At 47.2% G+C, this 12,055-nt stretch overlaps 1 protein-coding gene across 2 annotated transcripts in view; it reads right to left on the bottom strand.

Annotated features, from left to right (window-relative positions):
* Positions 1–12,055, bottom strand: part of card9 (caspase recruitment domain family, member 9) — a 33,698-nt gene that overhangs the window by 14,201 nt on the left and 7,442 nt on the right. The window contains exons 3-11 of one of the 2 annotated variants that reach the window (XM_085785686.1): positions 11,619–11,756; positions 10,007–10,125; positions 9,049–9,255; positions 7,874–7,957; positions 6,174–6,404; positions 5,501–5,626; positions 4,229–4,417; positions 1,120–1,174; positions 5–111 (exon numbers count right to left, since the gene is read on the bottom strand). In XM_085785686.1, the coding sequence (XP_085641812.1) occupies positions 5–111; positions 1,120–1,174; positions 4,229–4,417; positions 5,501–5,626; positions 6,174–6,404; positions 7,874–7,957; positions 9,049–9,255; positions 10,007–10,125; positions 11,619–11,756 (1,256 nt within the window). The remainder of the gene's footprint in view (positions 1–4; positions 112–1,119; positions 1,175–4,228; positions 4,418–5,500; positions 5,627–6,173; positions 6,405–7,873; positions 7,958–9,048; positions 9,256–10,006; positions 10,126–11,618; positions 11,757–12,055) is intronic. The other variant, XM_085785685.1, reaches the window with a different exon arrangement.

Below are 12,055 nucleotides of genomic sequence, written 5' to 3'. Positions count from 1 at the left end.
TTACCCATGATGCACTGGTGCTGAGCTTTCTGTCCGACGGCCGACTGAGCTCCTGCAGCGCCGCCTCCTCGTTCTCCCCCGACGTCCCACTGCGCACGTCATCGCTGCTGCCTGACCAATCACAGCACACACAGCCGGTCACTGACCAATCACAGCACACACAGCACGTCACGACCAATCACAGCACACACAGCAGGTCACGACCAATCACAGCACACACAGCCGGTCATGTCATCACTCCACAACGCTCTGGTGGACAAGTTGTGACCTGCACATTCACCACGCTATGAGATAATTATGTAACATTACGACACATTAAAGCAGAAGTAAGGTGAATGTTTGTGTTAATCTAAGTCTTAAATAGTTGTATCTTCCGACAGCAATCACTTCTATAGAGTGTTTGGTCTGAAACACGGGTCTGTCAGTCACTCTGCTCTGCTCTGAGCCCAGGAGAAAACTTTCCTTGTATCCTACAACCTTTATCCAATGAGGAGAGAGAACGGCATAAAGGGGCGGTCCTCTCTGTGTGTGCAGCCAAGGGATGCGCCTGAATGTGGTGACGTAGGGACGAGGGCGGGGACTGCTAACTCCATCTGCTGACAGGAAGTTAGACAAAACCACCGGATCACTTACTTCTGCTTTAAGCAAATACTCTGAACTACTTTCTCTCCTGAAATCCCTCCGCCCAGCAGCCGTGTCTGGAATGTAGTTCCGGCTGCATTTGCCTCTAAAACAACTCTGTCTGGTAACGTTGTGTTATTATCACGTTGTGTTATTAGCGTGGTGAATGTGCAGGTCACAACTTGTCCACCAGAGCGTTATGGAGTTGTTGGATTGTGTATTTGATGTTCACCTCCATTGTGTCCACTGAGCAGTTCACGTCTCTGCCCCGCCCATCTCAAAACAACATGCACCGATAATTAAAGGTGATGAACCTTCTGCTATGACTATAGGGGTTATGGTGACTAAATGTTGGACTGTCCCTTTAAAGACTCAGTATTCAGCCTGGTCCCGTCCTCACTGTGCTGCTTCTGTGTTTTCTAATGTGAGTTTTGAATTTATTTCCGGCTGCTCTGAATGGAAACACGACACGCAGCAGGTCACATGACCGACTCTGACCTTTGATGGTGTTGTCTCGGTGCTCCTCCTCCTCGCTGCTCACACTCCTCTCCCCCTGAAAATACAGCTGTCACCATGACATCACCATGACATCATCGTGACATCATCATGACATCATCACCCGGACAGGGAGAGGATTCAGTGTGACCCTGGCCGCCTCCATCAGGCTCCTCCCCCCTCCGCCATTCCGACATCCCACCAGTCCGACATCGGCCTCTACATGTCTAAATAGCAACACTTCATTTTCTATCAAACGTTTTTTTCTTTTTTTAAACACCCCGCCTTTCCAACAATTCCCTTAATAGCGTATTTTTTCCCCCAAAAGATGTCGGAATGGTGGGACGTTTCTATGTCGGAATGGTGGGATGTCTAAATGGTGGGATGTCGGAATAGTGGGATGTCTAAATGGTGGGATGTCTAAATAGTGGGATGTCGGAATAGTGGGATGTCTAAATGGTGGGATGTCTAAATAGTGGGATGTCTAAATGGTGGGATGTCGGAATGGTGGGATGTCTAAATGGTGGGATGTCTAAATAGTGGGATGTCTAAATGGTGGGATGTTAAAATGGTGGGATGTCTAAATGGTGGGATGTCTAAATGGCGGGATGTCGGAATGGTGGGATGTCCAAATGGTGGGATGTCAGATGGTGGGATGTCGGAATGGTGGGATGTTGGAGTGGTGGGATGTCTAAATGGTGGGATGTCGGAGTGGTGGGATGTCTAAATGGTGGGATGTCGGCAGTAGTCGAGTTGAGGGGGGATGAGGGGGGATGGCATCCCCCCTGAAATAAAAACGATCAAAATCATCCCCCCTGAAAAAATGCCATCCCCCCTCTCCATCCCTCCCCTTTTTACATTAAATGTTGGACATATAACTTGTAATTATAGGCTGTCAAATCAATTTTAACGGCGTCAATTTCTTTTTATCTATTGATAGTTGATTTCATTAAAAAACATTTGCACAAATCAAGCCTATCCACTTTTCCATGTTGATAAAAGTATTAAAATGATAATTCAAGGGACATTTAGGCTATAATAGATAAAAATGTGCGATTAATTTGCGATTAATTAATTAATTAATATTCGCGAGTTAAGTATGACATTCATGAGATTAATCAGGATTAAATATTTTAATAGATTGACAGCCCTAATTATTTCATCATTAGAGAGTTGAATAAAAGAAATAATAAAATCTGAGGGCACAAATAAAAACAATTCTAATAAACTTGGCTTGATTTGATTTGAGAGGATTAAGAAGTCTTATTTTCAGTGTTTTGTTTTGATATCGAATTTACATGAATTACCCCCCCCCCCCTTTTTTTTTAAGGTGAAAAAAATAGACCATCCCCCCTGAATTTTTTTTACAACTCGACTACTGGATGTCGGAGTGGTGGGATGTCTAAATGGTGGAATGTCAGATGGTGGGATGTTGGAATGGTGGGATGTCGGAATGGTGGTCTGTCTAAATGGTGGGATGTCTAAATGGTGGGATGTCAGATGGTGGGATGTTGGAATGGTGGGATGTCAGATGGTGGGATGTTGGAATGGTGGGATGTCGGAATGGTGGGATGTCTAAATGGTGGGATGTTGAAATGGTGGGATGTCGGAATGGTGGGATGTCTAAATGGTGGGATGTCGGAGTGGTGGGATGTCTAAATGGTGGGATGTCGGAGTGGTGGGATGTCTAAATGGTGGGATGTCGGAGTGGTGGGATGTCTAAATGGTGGGATGTCGGAATGGTGGGATGTCGGAATGGTGGGATGTCTAAATGGTGGGATGTCTAAATGGTGGTCTGTCTAAATGGTGGGATGTCTTAAATGGTGGGATGTCTAAATGGTGGTCTGTCTAAATAGTGGGATGTCGGAATAGTGGGATGTCTAAATGGTGGGATGTCGGAGTGGTGGGATGTCTAAATGGTGGGATGTCTGAATGGTGGGATGTCTAAATGGTGGGATGTCGGAAGGGTGGTATGTCTAAATGGTGGGATGTCGGAAGGGTGGTATGTCTAAATGGTGGGATGTCGGAATGGTGGGATGTCTAAATGGTGGGATGTCGGAATGGTGGGATGTCTAAATGGTGAGATGTCGGAAGGGTGGGATGTTGGAATGGTGGGATGTTGGAATGGTGGGATGTCTAAATGGCGGTATGTCTAAATGGTAGGATGTTGAATGGTGGGATGTCGGAATGGTGGGATGTCTAAATGGTGGGATGTCTAAATGGCGGGATGTCTGAATGGTGGGATGTCTAAATGGTGGGATGTCTGAATGGTGGGATGTCGGAATGGCGGTATGTCTAAATGGTGGGATGTCGGAATGGTGCGATGTCTAAATGGTGGGATATCGGAATGGTATATATGTCTGACCATAGACATATGTCTGACCATAGACATATAAACGTCTGACCAGCAGTCAGACCAGTCAGACCCTGTACAACACATTTTAGTGTATGGATGCATGTGGGTGTGTGTCTGAATATCGGAATGGCGGGATGTCTCGGAATGGAGGGATTTCGGAATGGTGGGATGTCTAAATGGTGGGATGTCGGAGTGGTGGGATGTCTAAATGGTGGGATGTCTAAATGGCGGTATGTCTAAATGGTGGGATGTTGAATGGTGGGATGTCGGAATGGTGGGATTTTGAAATGGTGGGATGTCTAAATGGTGGGATGTCGGAGTGTTGGGATGTCTAAATGGTGGGATGTCGGAATGGTGGGATGTCGGAAGGGTGGGGTGTCTAAATGGTGGGATGTCAGATGGTGGGGTGTCTAAATGGTGGGATGTCAGATGGTGGGATGTCGGAATGGAGGAATTTCGGAATGGTGGGATGTCTAAATGGTGGGATGTCTAAATGGTTGGATTTCGGAATGGTGGGATGTCGGAAGGGTGGGGTGTCTAAATGGTTGGATTTCGGAATGGTGGGATGTCGGAGTGTTGGGATGTCGGAAGGGTGGGATGTCTAAATGGTGGGATGTCAGATGGTGGGATGTCTAAATGGCGGTATGTCTAAATGGTGGGATGTTGGAATGGTGGGATGTCGGAATGGTGGGATGTTAAAATGGTGGGATGTCGGAATGGTGGGATGTCGGAATGACAGCTTGTATACCTGCTCACCTGGTGGGAGTTGCAGTTGAGTCTGCGGAGGCGTGTCCTCAGCTGTAGCTCCTCCCCCTGTGACCTCAGCAGGTGCAGCTCCAGCCGATCCGACTGCTCCGTGAGTTGCCGGACCTGCTCCCGGTACTGGTCCTTCTCCTGCAGGAGCAGCCGCACCTCCTCCTGCAGCTCCGCCCTCGACGCCAGAGCCTGAAACGACCGACAGGGGGCGGGGCTTAGAGCACCTGGAGGAGAAAGTCCCGATGTTGCAAGTCCAAGTAGAGTCTCAAGTCTTTGCTCTCAAGTCCCAAGTAGAGTCTCAAGTCTTTGCTCTCAAGTCCAAGTAGAGTCTCAAGTCTTTGATCTCAAGTCCAAGTAGAGTCTCAAGTCTTTGATCTCAAGTCCAAGTAGAGTCTCCAGTCTTTGCTCTCAAGTCCCAAGTAGAGTCTCAAGTCTTTGCTCTCAAGTCCAACTAGAGTCTCAAGTCTTTCTCTCAAGTCCAAGTAGAGTCTCAAGTCTTTGGCATCAAGTCCAAGTAGAGTCTCAAGTCTTTGCTCTCAAGTCCAAGTAGAGTCTCAAGTCTTTGCTCTCAAGTCCCAAGTAGAGTCTCAAGTCTTTGCCCTCAAGTCCCAAGTAGAGTCTCAAGTCTTTGATCTCAAGTCCAAGTAGAGTCTCAAGTCTTTGATCTCAAGTCCAAGTAGAATCTCAAGTCTTTGATCTCAAGTCCAAGAAGAGTCTGAAGTCTTTGCTCTCAAGTCCTAAGTAGAGTCTCAAGTCTTTGTCCTCAAGTCCAAGTAGAGTCTCAAGTCTTTGCTCTCAAGTCCCAAGTAGAGTCTCAAGTCTTTGCTCTCAAGTCCCAAGTACAGTCTCAAGTCTTTGCTCTCAAGTCCCAAGTAGAGTCTCAAGTCTTTGATCTCAAGTCCAAGTAGAGTCTCAAGTCTTTGATCTCAAGTCCAAGTAGAGTCTCAAGTCTTTGATCTCAAGTCCAAGTAGAGTCTCAAGTCTTTGTCCTCAAGTCCAAGAAGAGTCTCAAGTCTTTGCTCTCAAGTCCCAAGTAGAGTCTCAAGTCTTTGCTCTGAAGTCCAAGTAGAGTCTCAAGTCTTTGGCATCAAGTCCAAGTAGAGTCTCAAGTCTTTGATCTCATGTCCAAGAAGAGTCCAAGTCTTTTTTTTGATTTGATCAAGCAAGTCTTAAGTCATCAACATCGGGACTCGAGTCCAAGTCGAGTCTCAAGTCTCGAGTCCAAGTCTCGAGTCCAAGTCCCCACCTCTGGCTGTAACCATGGCGACTCACCTTGTCCCTCTCTCTGATCACCTCCTCCAGCTGTCGGAGCGTTTGCTTGTTCCGTTGGCGGTACATCTTGGCATCCCCCTTCAGCTGAGTGCAGCGCAGCTCCAGCTCCTCCTTGTCCTCCAGACTCTGGAACAACACACCAACAGAGATATTTTCTCAGATTTTACTTCATTCAATGGACAATGATGCATATTTTCTTATAATTTAATTTTTTCTTTTTGCCAAATACCACACGCACAAATGTACATTTTGAAGTAAAAAAAACAAATTTCTTGTTGTTTAAGTCAGAGTTTGAACAGTTTATCTAAACTCTCTCCTGTCTACAAAACAAGAAAACTGTGTTTAATGTCTCTGATATGTATGTTTTTTATTTTTTTAGCTATTTTGTTTCTATATTGTTTACAGGTTTCTTTAGTTCATTTCTTCTTCTTTGTAACGGTTCATTGCTGTGTATGATATAATTAAAAAGGAAAACAAACACTAACAACAGCTTCCTGTTTCCTGTTACAGCTCAGGTCTATGGAGGCTCTTATTGTGAAAGTCTCACCCTGACTGACTGCTATGGAGGCTCTTATTGTGAAAGTCTCACCCTGACTGACTGCTATGGAGGCTCTTATTGTGAAAGTCTCACCCTGGCTGTCTGCTGTGGAGGCTCTTATTGTGAAAGTCTCACCCTGGCTGTCTGCTCCTCGGCTCGGTGCAGCTCCCTCCTCAGTCTGAACACCGTAGCCAGGAGGTTCATCTGAGGAGGAGCTGGACTCTCCTCCTTCTTCTCCTCCTCCTCCTTCTTCTTCTCCTCCTTCTTCTCCTCCTCCTCCTTCTTCTCCTCTGGTGTCTCCTCCTTCACCTCCTCCAGTTTGTTGGGGTGAAAGAAGGGGTCAGGGCTGAGCGCCAAGCTCCTGCTCTGTGAAGACAGAGTCCTAATCACTGTGTTTCATTATCTAACTATAGCTAATATAGTATATAGTAGGCCTATATAACTTAACTATAGGGAATCTGATCCCTATAGTCAACTCATAGTATCCCACAATGCAGCAGGAGCAGTAGAGTACAACCGATGGTCACTGACCAAGTAATACATAGCTCCCATAATGCATCACGATGACATTGATCTGCAGCGTTTTATCTGTGTAACAGTAGAAACGTAAGTAACTGCAGAGTCGTGTCTGAAATGAGCTCATTACATATTCGTCTGTATAAAACTCACTATAGATACAGTATACTGTATATACTGACTAGATGCCGCCTTCTGCTTCTCAGCGTAAGTCAACACGGCGGCCATCTTGGTCAGGGGTTTCTGACCATAGACATACAGTATAAACGTCTGACCAGCAGTCAGACCAGTCAGACCCTGTACAACACATTTTAGTGTATGGATGCATGTGGGTGTGTGTCTGAGTATGGAAGTGTATGTTTAATACATTAAAAAAAATTATACACATTTTTCAAAAAAAAAAAAATTCTTGTTGTTGTATCATAAATATGTCTGACATTTATAATAAACCAAACAGTTGAAACTTGGTTGAATATTCAGTGAGTTGTGGTGATGTTAATGGTTGTTATACCATGGTCTGGGTGAATCCTCGATTCTGATTGGCTGCTGGGTGTCCATTAAAAAGTGATAATGGACACCCATAAAGATGTTCCGGTAAAATAGCCTGATTACGTTCTAAATATTACTGCGCTGGCTCAAACGCTTGTTAGTAACCACGGCAACGGACACTCGGACCAAAACAACTTTTTTTCAGCGCATCACGGCACTGGAGTCTGTAAACACACCAGCGGTAAGAAGTGCACTAGAAACTTTGTGTCACGTAACATTTAAGCCGTCACCTCACCTCCCTTCACTGATCAACTATCAGGCTGTGGCAGAGTCACTGGCTGTAACGTTACGCTGCCGTCACAGCGGGTCCCTCTTTTTTTCTCTTTTATCGCCGACGAGTTTATTAAATAGTCCGCTCGGCTCAGCCGCTTAAAGACGTATGATTTTAACGGTAAAAACAACATTAAATTACAAGTAATTGATTTAATATGTATTTATCTCATAAGTGACCATGGTATAAGCGGGATAATGCCCTTCGAGGTGTCCGATTATCAGAGATTAATGGACTTCGCGGAAGCAACCGTCACGCCTCCGCGTCGTCCATTAATTTCTGATAATGGACACCTCGTCGGGCATTATCCCTTACATAGACCTCTGCCTCAGTTGACTGATGCAGTAAGGAGACACGGCTTCTCCTGGCCCAAGATGGCGGCCGCATTGACCTATCGTTCCGATGGACAGCAGAGGCGGCTTCTATGTGTATATATTTATGGACAAGAAGAAGAAGAGAGAGAAGCATCATCATCATCATCATCATCAGTCTGGTGAACCTGTTGCAGTGGTCTCAGGGTTCGACGTCTCAGGAGTCGAGTTTGACCTTCAGCTCTCAGCAGCGTGTTCTTCAGACGCTCCACCTGCACACACAGGTCACAGGTCAGAGGTCAGGGGTCAGGGCTACCTCTATCTGCAGGTCCCTAGCTGTGTTGTAAATCATCCACTCATTCCCTCTCCCCTACATCGTGTATATAATACAGTGACTCTCTGAACGTCGCGTCAGCAGATGCGCCAGGTCTTAGCCTACTGTGATGTTAGCAGAAGCGCAGAGAATCATGTAAACAAACCAGACACATAAAAATAAAATAAGAAAAACGGGAACATTTGAGATTGTGATTCTGCCTGGTTGTGTTTCTTGAGACAATAAACTGTTGAAATATCAACGGTGTGGAAGTTTGGTTTGGTCAACTACTGTTGTGTGTCCCGAACAGCTTGCATGTGAACTGTGGCTGTAGAGAACCGAAGCGGAAGCAGGAAGTAACGTCACCATGGGAACTCAACTCAGAAAAAGTCTCCATGTGAGTGAACGGGAGTCAAAGTTTTATTTCTAATGTGAGTGAATAGTGTGATGATAAAACTCTCTGTCCTCTACCTGTTTAAAACACCACGGTTCATGAAGAGAAACCAGCAGTTTGTTGTAAAACTATTGTAAAATAAAACTCCTTAGAATCCGTAACCAGAAAGACTCACGGTGGCGTAGTGACGTCACCATGGCGACCACATGGCGCCCTTCCTTTCCCGTGTCCGTTGGTGACACCAGATCTGTAGTCACACTATGCATTCTTCTGTTGCCGTGACAACAAACTGCTGGTTTCTCTTCATGAACCGTGGTGTTTTAAACAGGTAGAGAGGTCAGAGAGTTTTATCATCACACTAGAAATAAAACTTTGACTCCCGTTCACTTACATGGAGACTTTTTCTGAGTTGAGTTCCCATGGCGACGTTACTTCCTGCTTCCGCTTCGGCTCTCTATTAGCTTAGCTCGTTAGCTCATATTTACTACACTACAGTTTCTTTATTAGATTGATTTAATGCTGCCTGTTATTGTTCAGATGCTGCTGCCCAACTCCTGCTCCTCAGGCAAACGTAGCGAAGGCAAATACGTCTGAGGAGTTTAAGGAGAGGGTCAGAGGTCAGAGGTCAGGGGTCAGAGGTCAAAGGTCAGATCTACCTCTATCTGCAGGTCGCGGCTGGCCAGCAGGGCGTGGCTCTTGTCCTGGTTGAGGCGGTTGATGTCCTCCATCAGGCTGTAGTTGTGGTCTCGGAGCGTCTTCAGCTCCTCACTCAGCCGCTCCCGCTCCTCCCGCAGCTTCTGCACTCGCTCCGTCATCTTGCTGAGCTCCACGTCTCTCAGCTGCTGCTGCTGCGCCCACGCCTCCTAGAGACGGAGACACAGCGTCACACCATCACACCGTCAAAGTGTCACACCGTCATACACGTCACACCGTCACAGCGTCACAGTGTCACACCATCACACCGACACACCGTCACACAGCGTCACACTGTCACACCATCACACCGACACACCGTCACACAGCGTCACACAGCATCACACCGTCGGTACCAAATGTGTCCGGGCTGCCAGATTTGTCCGGGGCCATGACTGGCGATGACGTGGCGCATCGTGATTGTCGTGAGGGTTTATAAAAGTTGTAGGTAGACGAAAGTGAGCTATTTATATTTTCGTATGATAACATTAAACATTTACACAACTAACAGTGACGAAAATGATTAAAATACTGTAATTAGCGCGGGCGTTCACCAACGTTTGTTTGACGTTGCCATGGAGATCTGAGCCAAATCTTGTTGTTGTCTGGAGTGTGTTGCTGAGCCAGAGACAGAGACAGGTCTGGAACTAAGTTCATTTTCTCCTGAATTGACCGTCTGAAAATTGACATTTTGGTGTCAAACTGTAGAGAAGAGATGTGTCTGTGACAGATGAGTCCAGTATTTACTATGGAGCGAAGTGACTAACTTCGCTAACATCCGTGGTAGCATCCAAGTAACGCATTACGCCACCACGACCAATCACGATGTGCCACGTCATTGCCAGTCGCGGCCCCGGACACATTTGGTACCGACACCGGCTCCGCCCCCGCGGCATTGACTCGCCTGGTTGCTATGCCAACCTGTTCCTTGGCGACGGCGCAGGCCTGTTGCCGACGTCTCTTCTCCTCCTGCAGCGCCCTCTGCAGGCGGCTGAGCTCCGACATCAGGAACTGAGTCAGACCAGACTCACCGGCCGTGTCTGAGAGACAGACAGGTAGAGAGACAGACAGGTAGAGAGAGAGACAGGTAGAGAGACAGACAGGTAGAGACAGACAGGTAGAGAGACAGACAGGTAGAGAGAGAGACAGACAGACAGGTAGAGAGAGAGACAGACAGACAGGTAGAGAGAGAGACAGACAGACAGGTAGAGAGACAGACAGACAGACAGGTAGAGAGACAGACAGGTAGAGAGAGAGACAGACAGGTGGAGAGTCAGACAGGTGGAGAGACAGACAGGTAGAGAGAGAGACAGACAGACAGGTAGAGAGAGAGACAGACAGACAGGTAGAGAGACAGACAGGTAGAGAGAGAGACAGACAGGTGGAGAGTCAGACAGGTGGAGAGACAGACAGGTAGAGACAGACAGGTAGAGACAGACAGACAGACAGACAGACAGACAGACAGACAGACAGACAGACAGGTAGACAGACAGGTGGAGAGTCAGACAGGTAGAGAGACAGACAGGTAGAGAGAGAGACAGACAGGTGGAGAGTCAGACAGGTGGAGAGACAGACAGGTAGAGACAGACAGACAGACAGACAGACAGACAGACAGACAGACAGACAGACAGACAGGTAGACAGACAGACAGACAGACAGACAGACAGGTAGAGACAGACAGACAGACAGACAGACAGACAGACAGACAGACAGACAGACAGACAGACAGACAGACAGGTAGACAGACAGACAGACAGACAGACAGGTGGACAGAGAGACAGACAGACAGACAGACAGACAGACAGACAGACAGACAGGTAGAGAGACAGACAGGTAGAGACAGACAGACAGACAGACAGACAGACAGACAGACAGGTAGAGACAGACAGACAGACAGACAGACAGGTAGAGACAGAGAGACAGACAGACAGACAGACAGACAGACAGACAGACAGACAGACAGACAGGTAGAGAGACAGACAGGTAGAGACAGACAGACAGACAGACAGACAGACAGACAGACAGACAGGTAGAGACAGACAGACAGACAGACAGACAGACAGACAGACAGACAGACAGACAGACAGACAGACAGACAGACAGACAGACAGGTAGAGACAGACAGACAGACAGACAGACAGACAGACAGACAGACAGACAGACAGACAGACAGACAGACAGGTAGAGACAGACAGACAGACAGACAGACAGACAGACAGACAGACAGACAGACAGGTAGAGAGACAGACAGGTAGAGAGACAGACAGGTAGAGAGACAGACAGGTAGAGAGACAGACAGGTGGAGAGACAGACAGGTAGAGAGACAGACAGGTGGAGAGACAGACAGGTAGAGAGAGAGACAGACAGGTGGAGAGACAGACAGGTAGAGAGACAGACAGGTAGAGACAGACAGACAGACAGACAGACAGACAGACAGACAGGTAGAGAGACAGACAGGTAGAGAGAGAGACAGACAGGTGGAGAGACAGACAGGTAGAGACAGACAGGTAGAGAGACAGACAGGTGTTCTGACCAATCAGGATGCTGAAGGTCTTGTTGGGCTCCTTCCCTGTGATCCGACTGTACAGTTGAGGATAATCCAGCTCCAGACTCTCTAGGAACGCCGTGTAACCTTTGACCCCGGTCCTCTGCAGCGTGTCCAGCAGCGCGCCTGAAGGTCACGGGTCAGAGGTCAGAGGTCACAGAGGGGTCAGGGGTCACAGAGGGGTCGGGGTCACAGAGGGGTCAGGGGTCACAGACACATGGGCTGTATTCAAAACCACATACTATACTGCTAGTACGTACTGATTTGGCCAAAATGCAGTATGCAGACAAAAGCTAAATCTGCAGTATGCGAAAAATTCCCGGATGTCGTACTGATTCGGAAAATATCTCCAGTATCTGACCAGTCTACATCGCGTACTGTATCCCACAATGCAATGCGCCCCTGACGTCTAACCGTAACCAAAG

This window comes from Trachurus japonicus, chromosome 9 (genome assembly GCF_045865225.1).
Source record: "Trachurus japonicus isolate A0001 chromosome 9, Traja_1.0".
NCBI classification, from domain to species: domain Eukaryota; kingdom Metazoa; phylum Chordata; class Actinopteri; order Carangiformes; family Carangidae; genus Trachurus; species Trachurus japonicus.
Note: the sequence above shows the minus strand (reverse complement) of the source record. Positions and strands in the feature narration are given on the sequence as shown.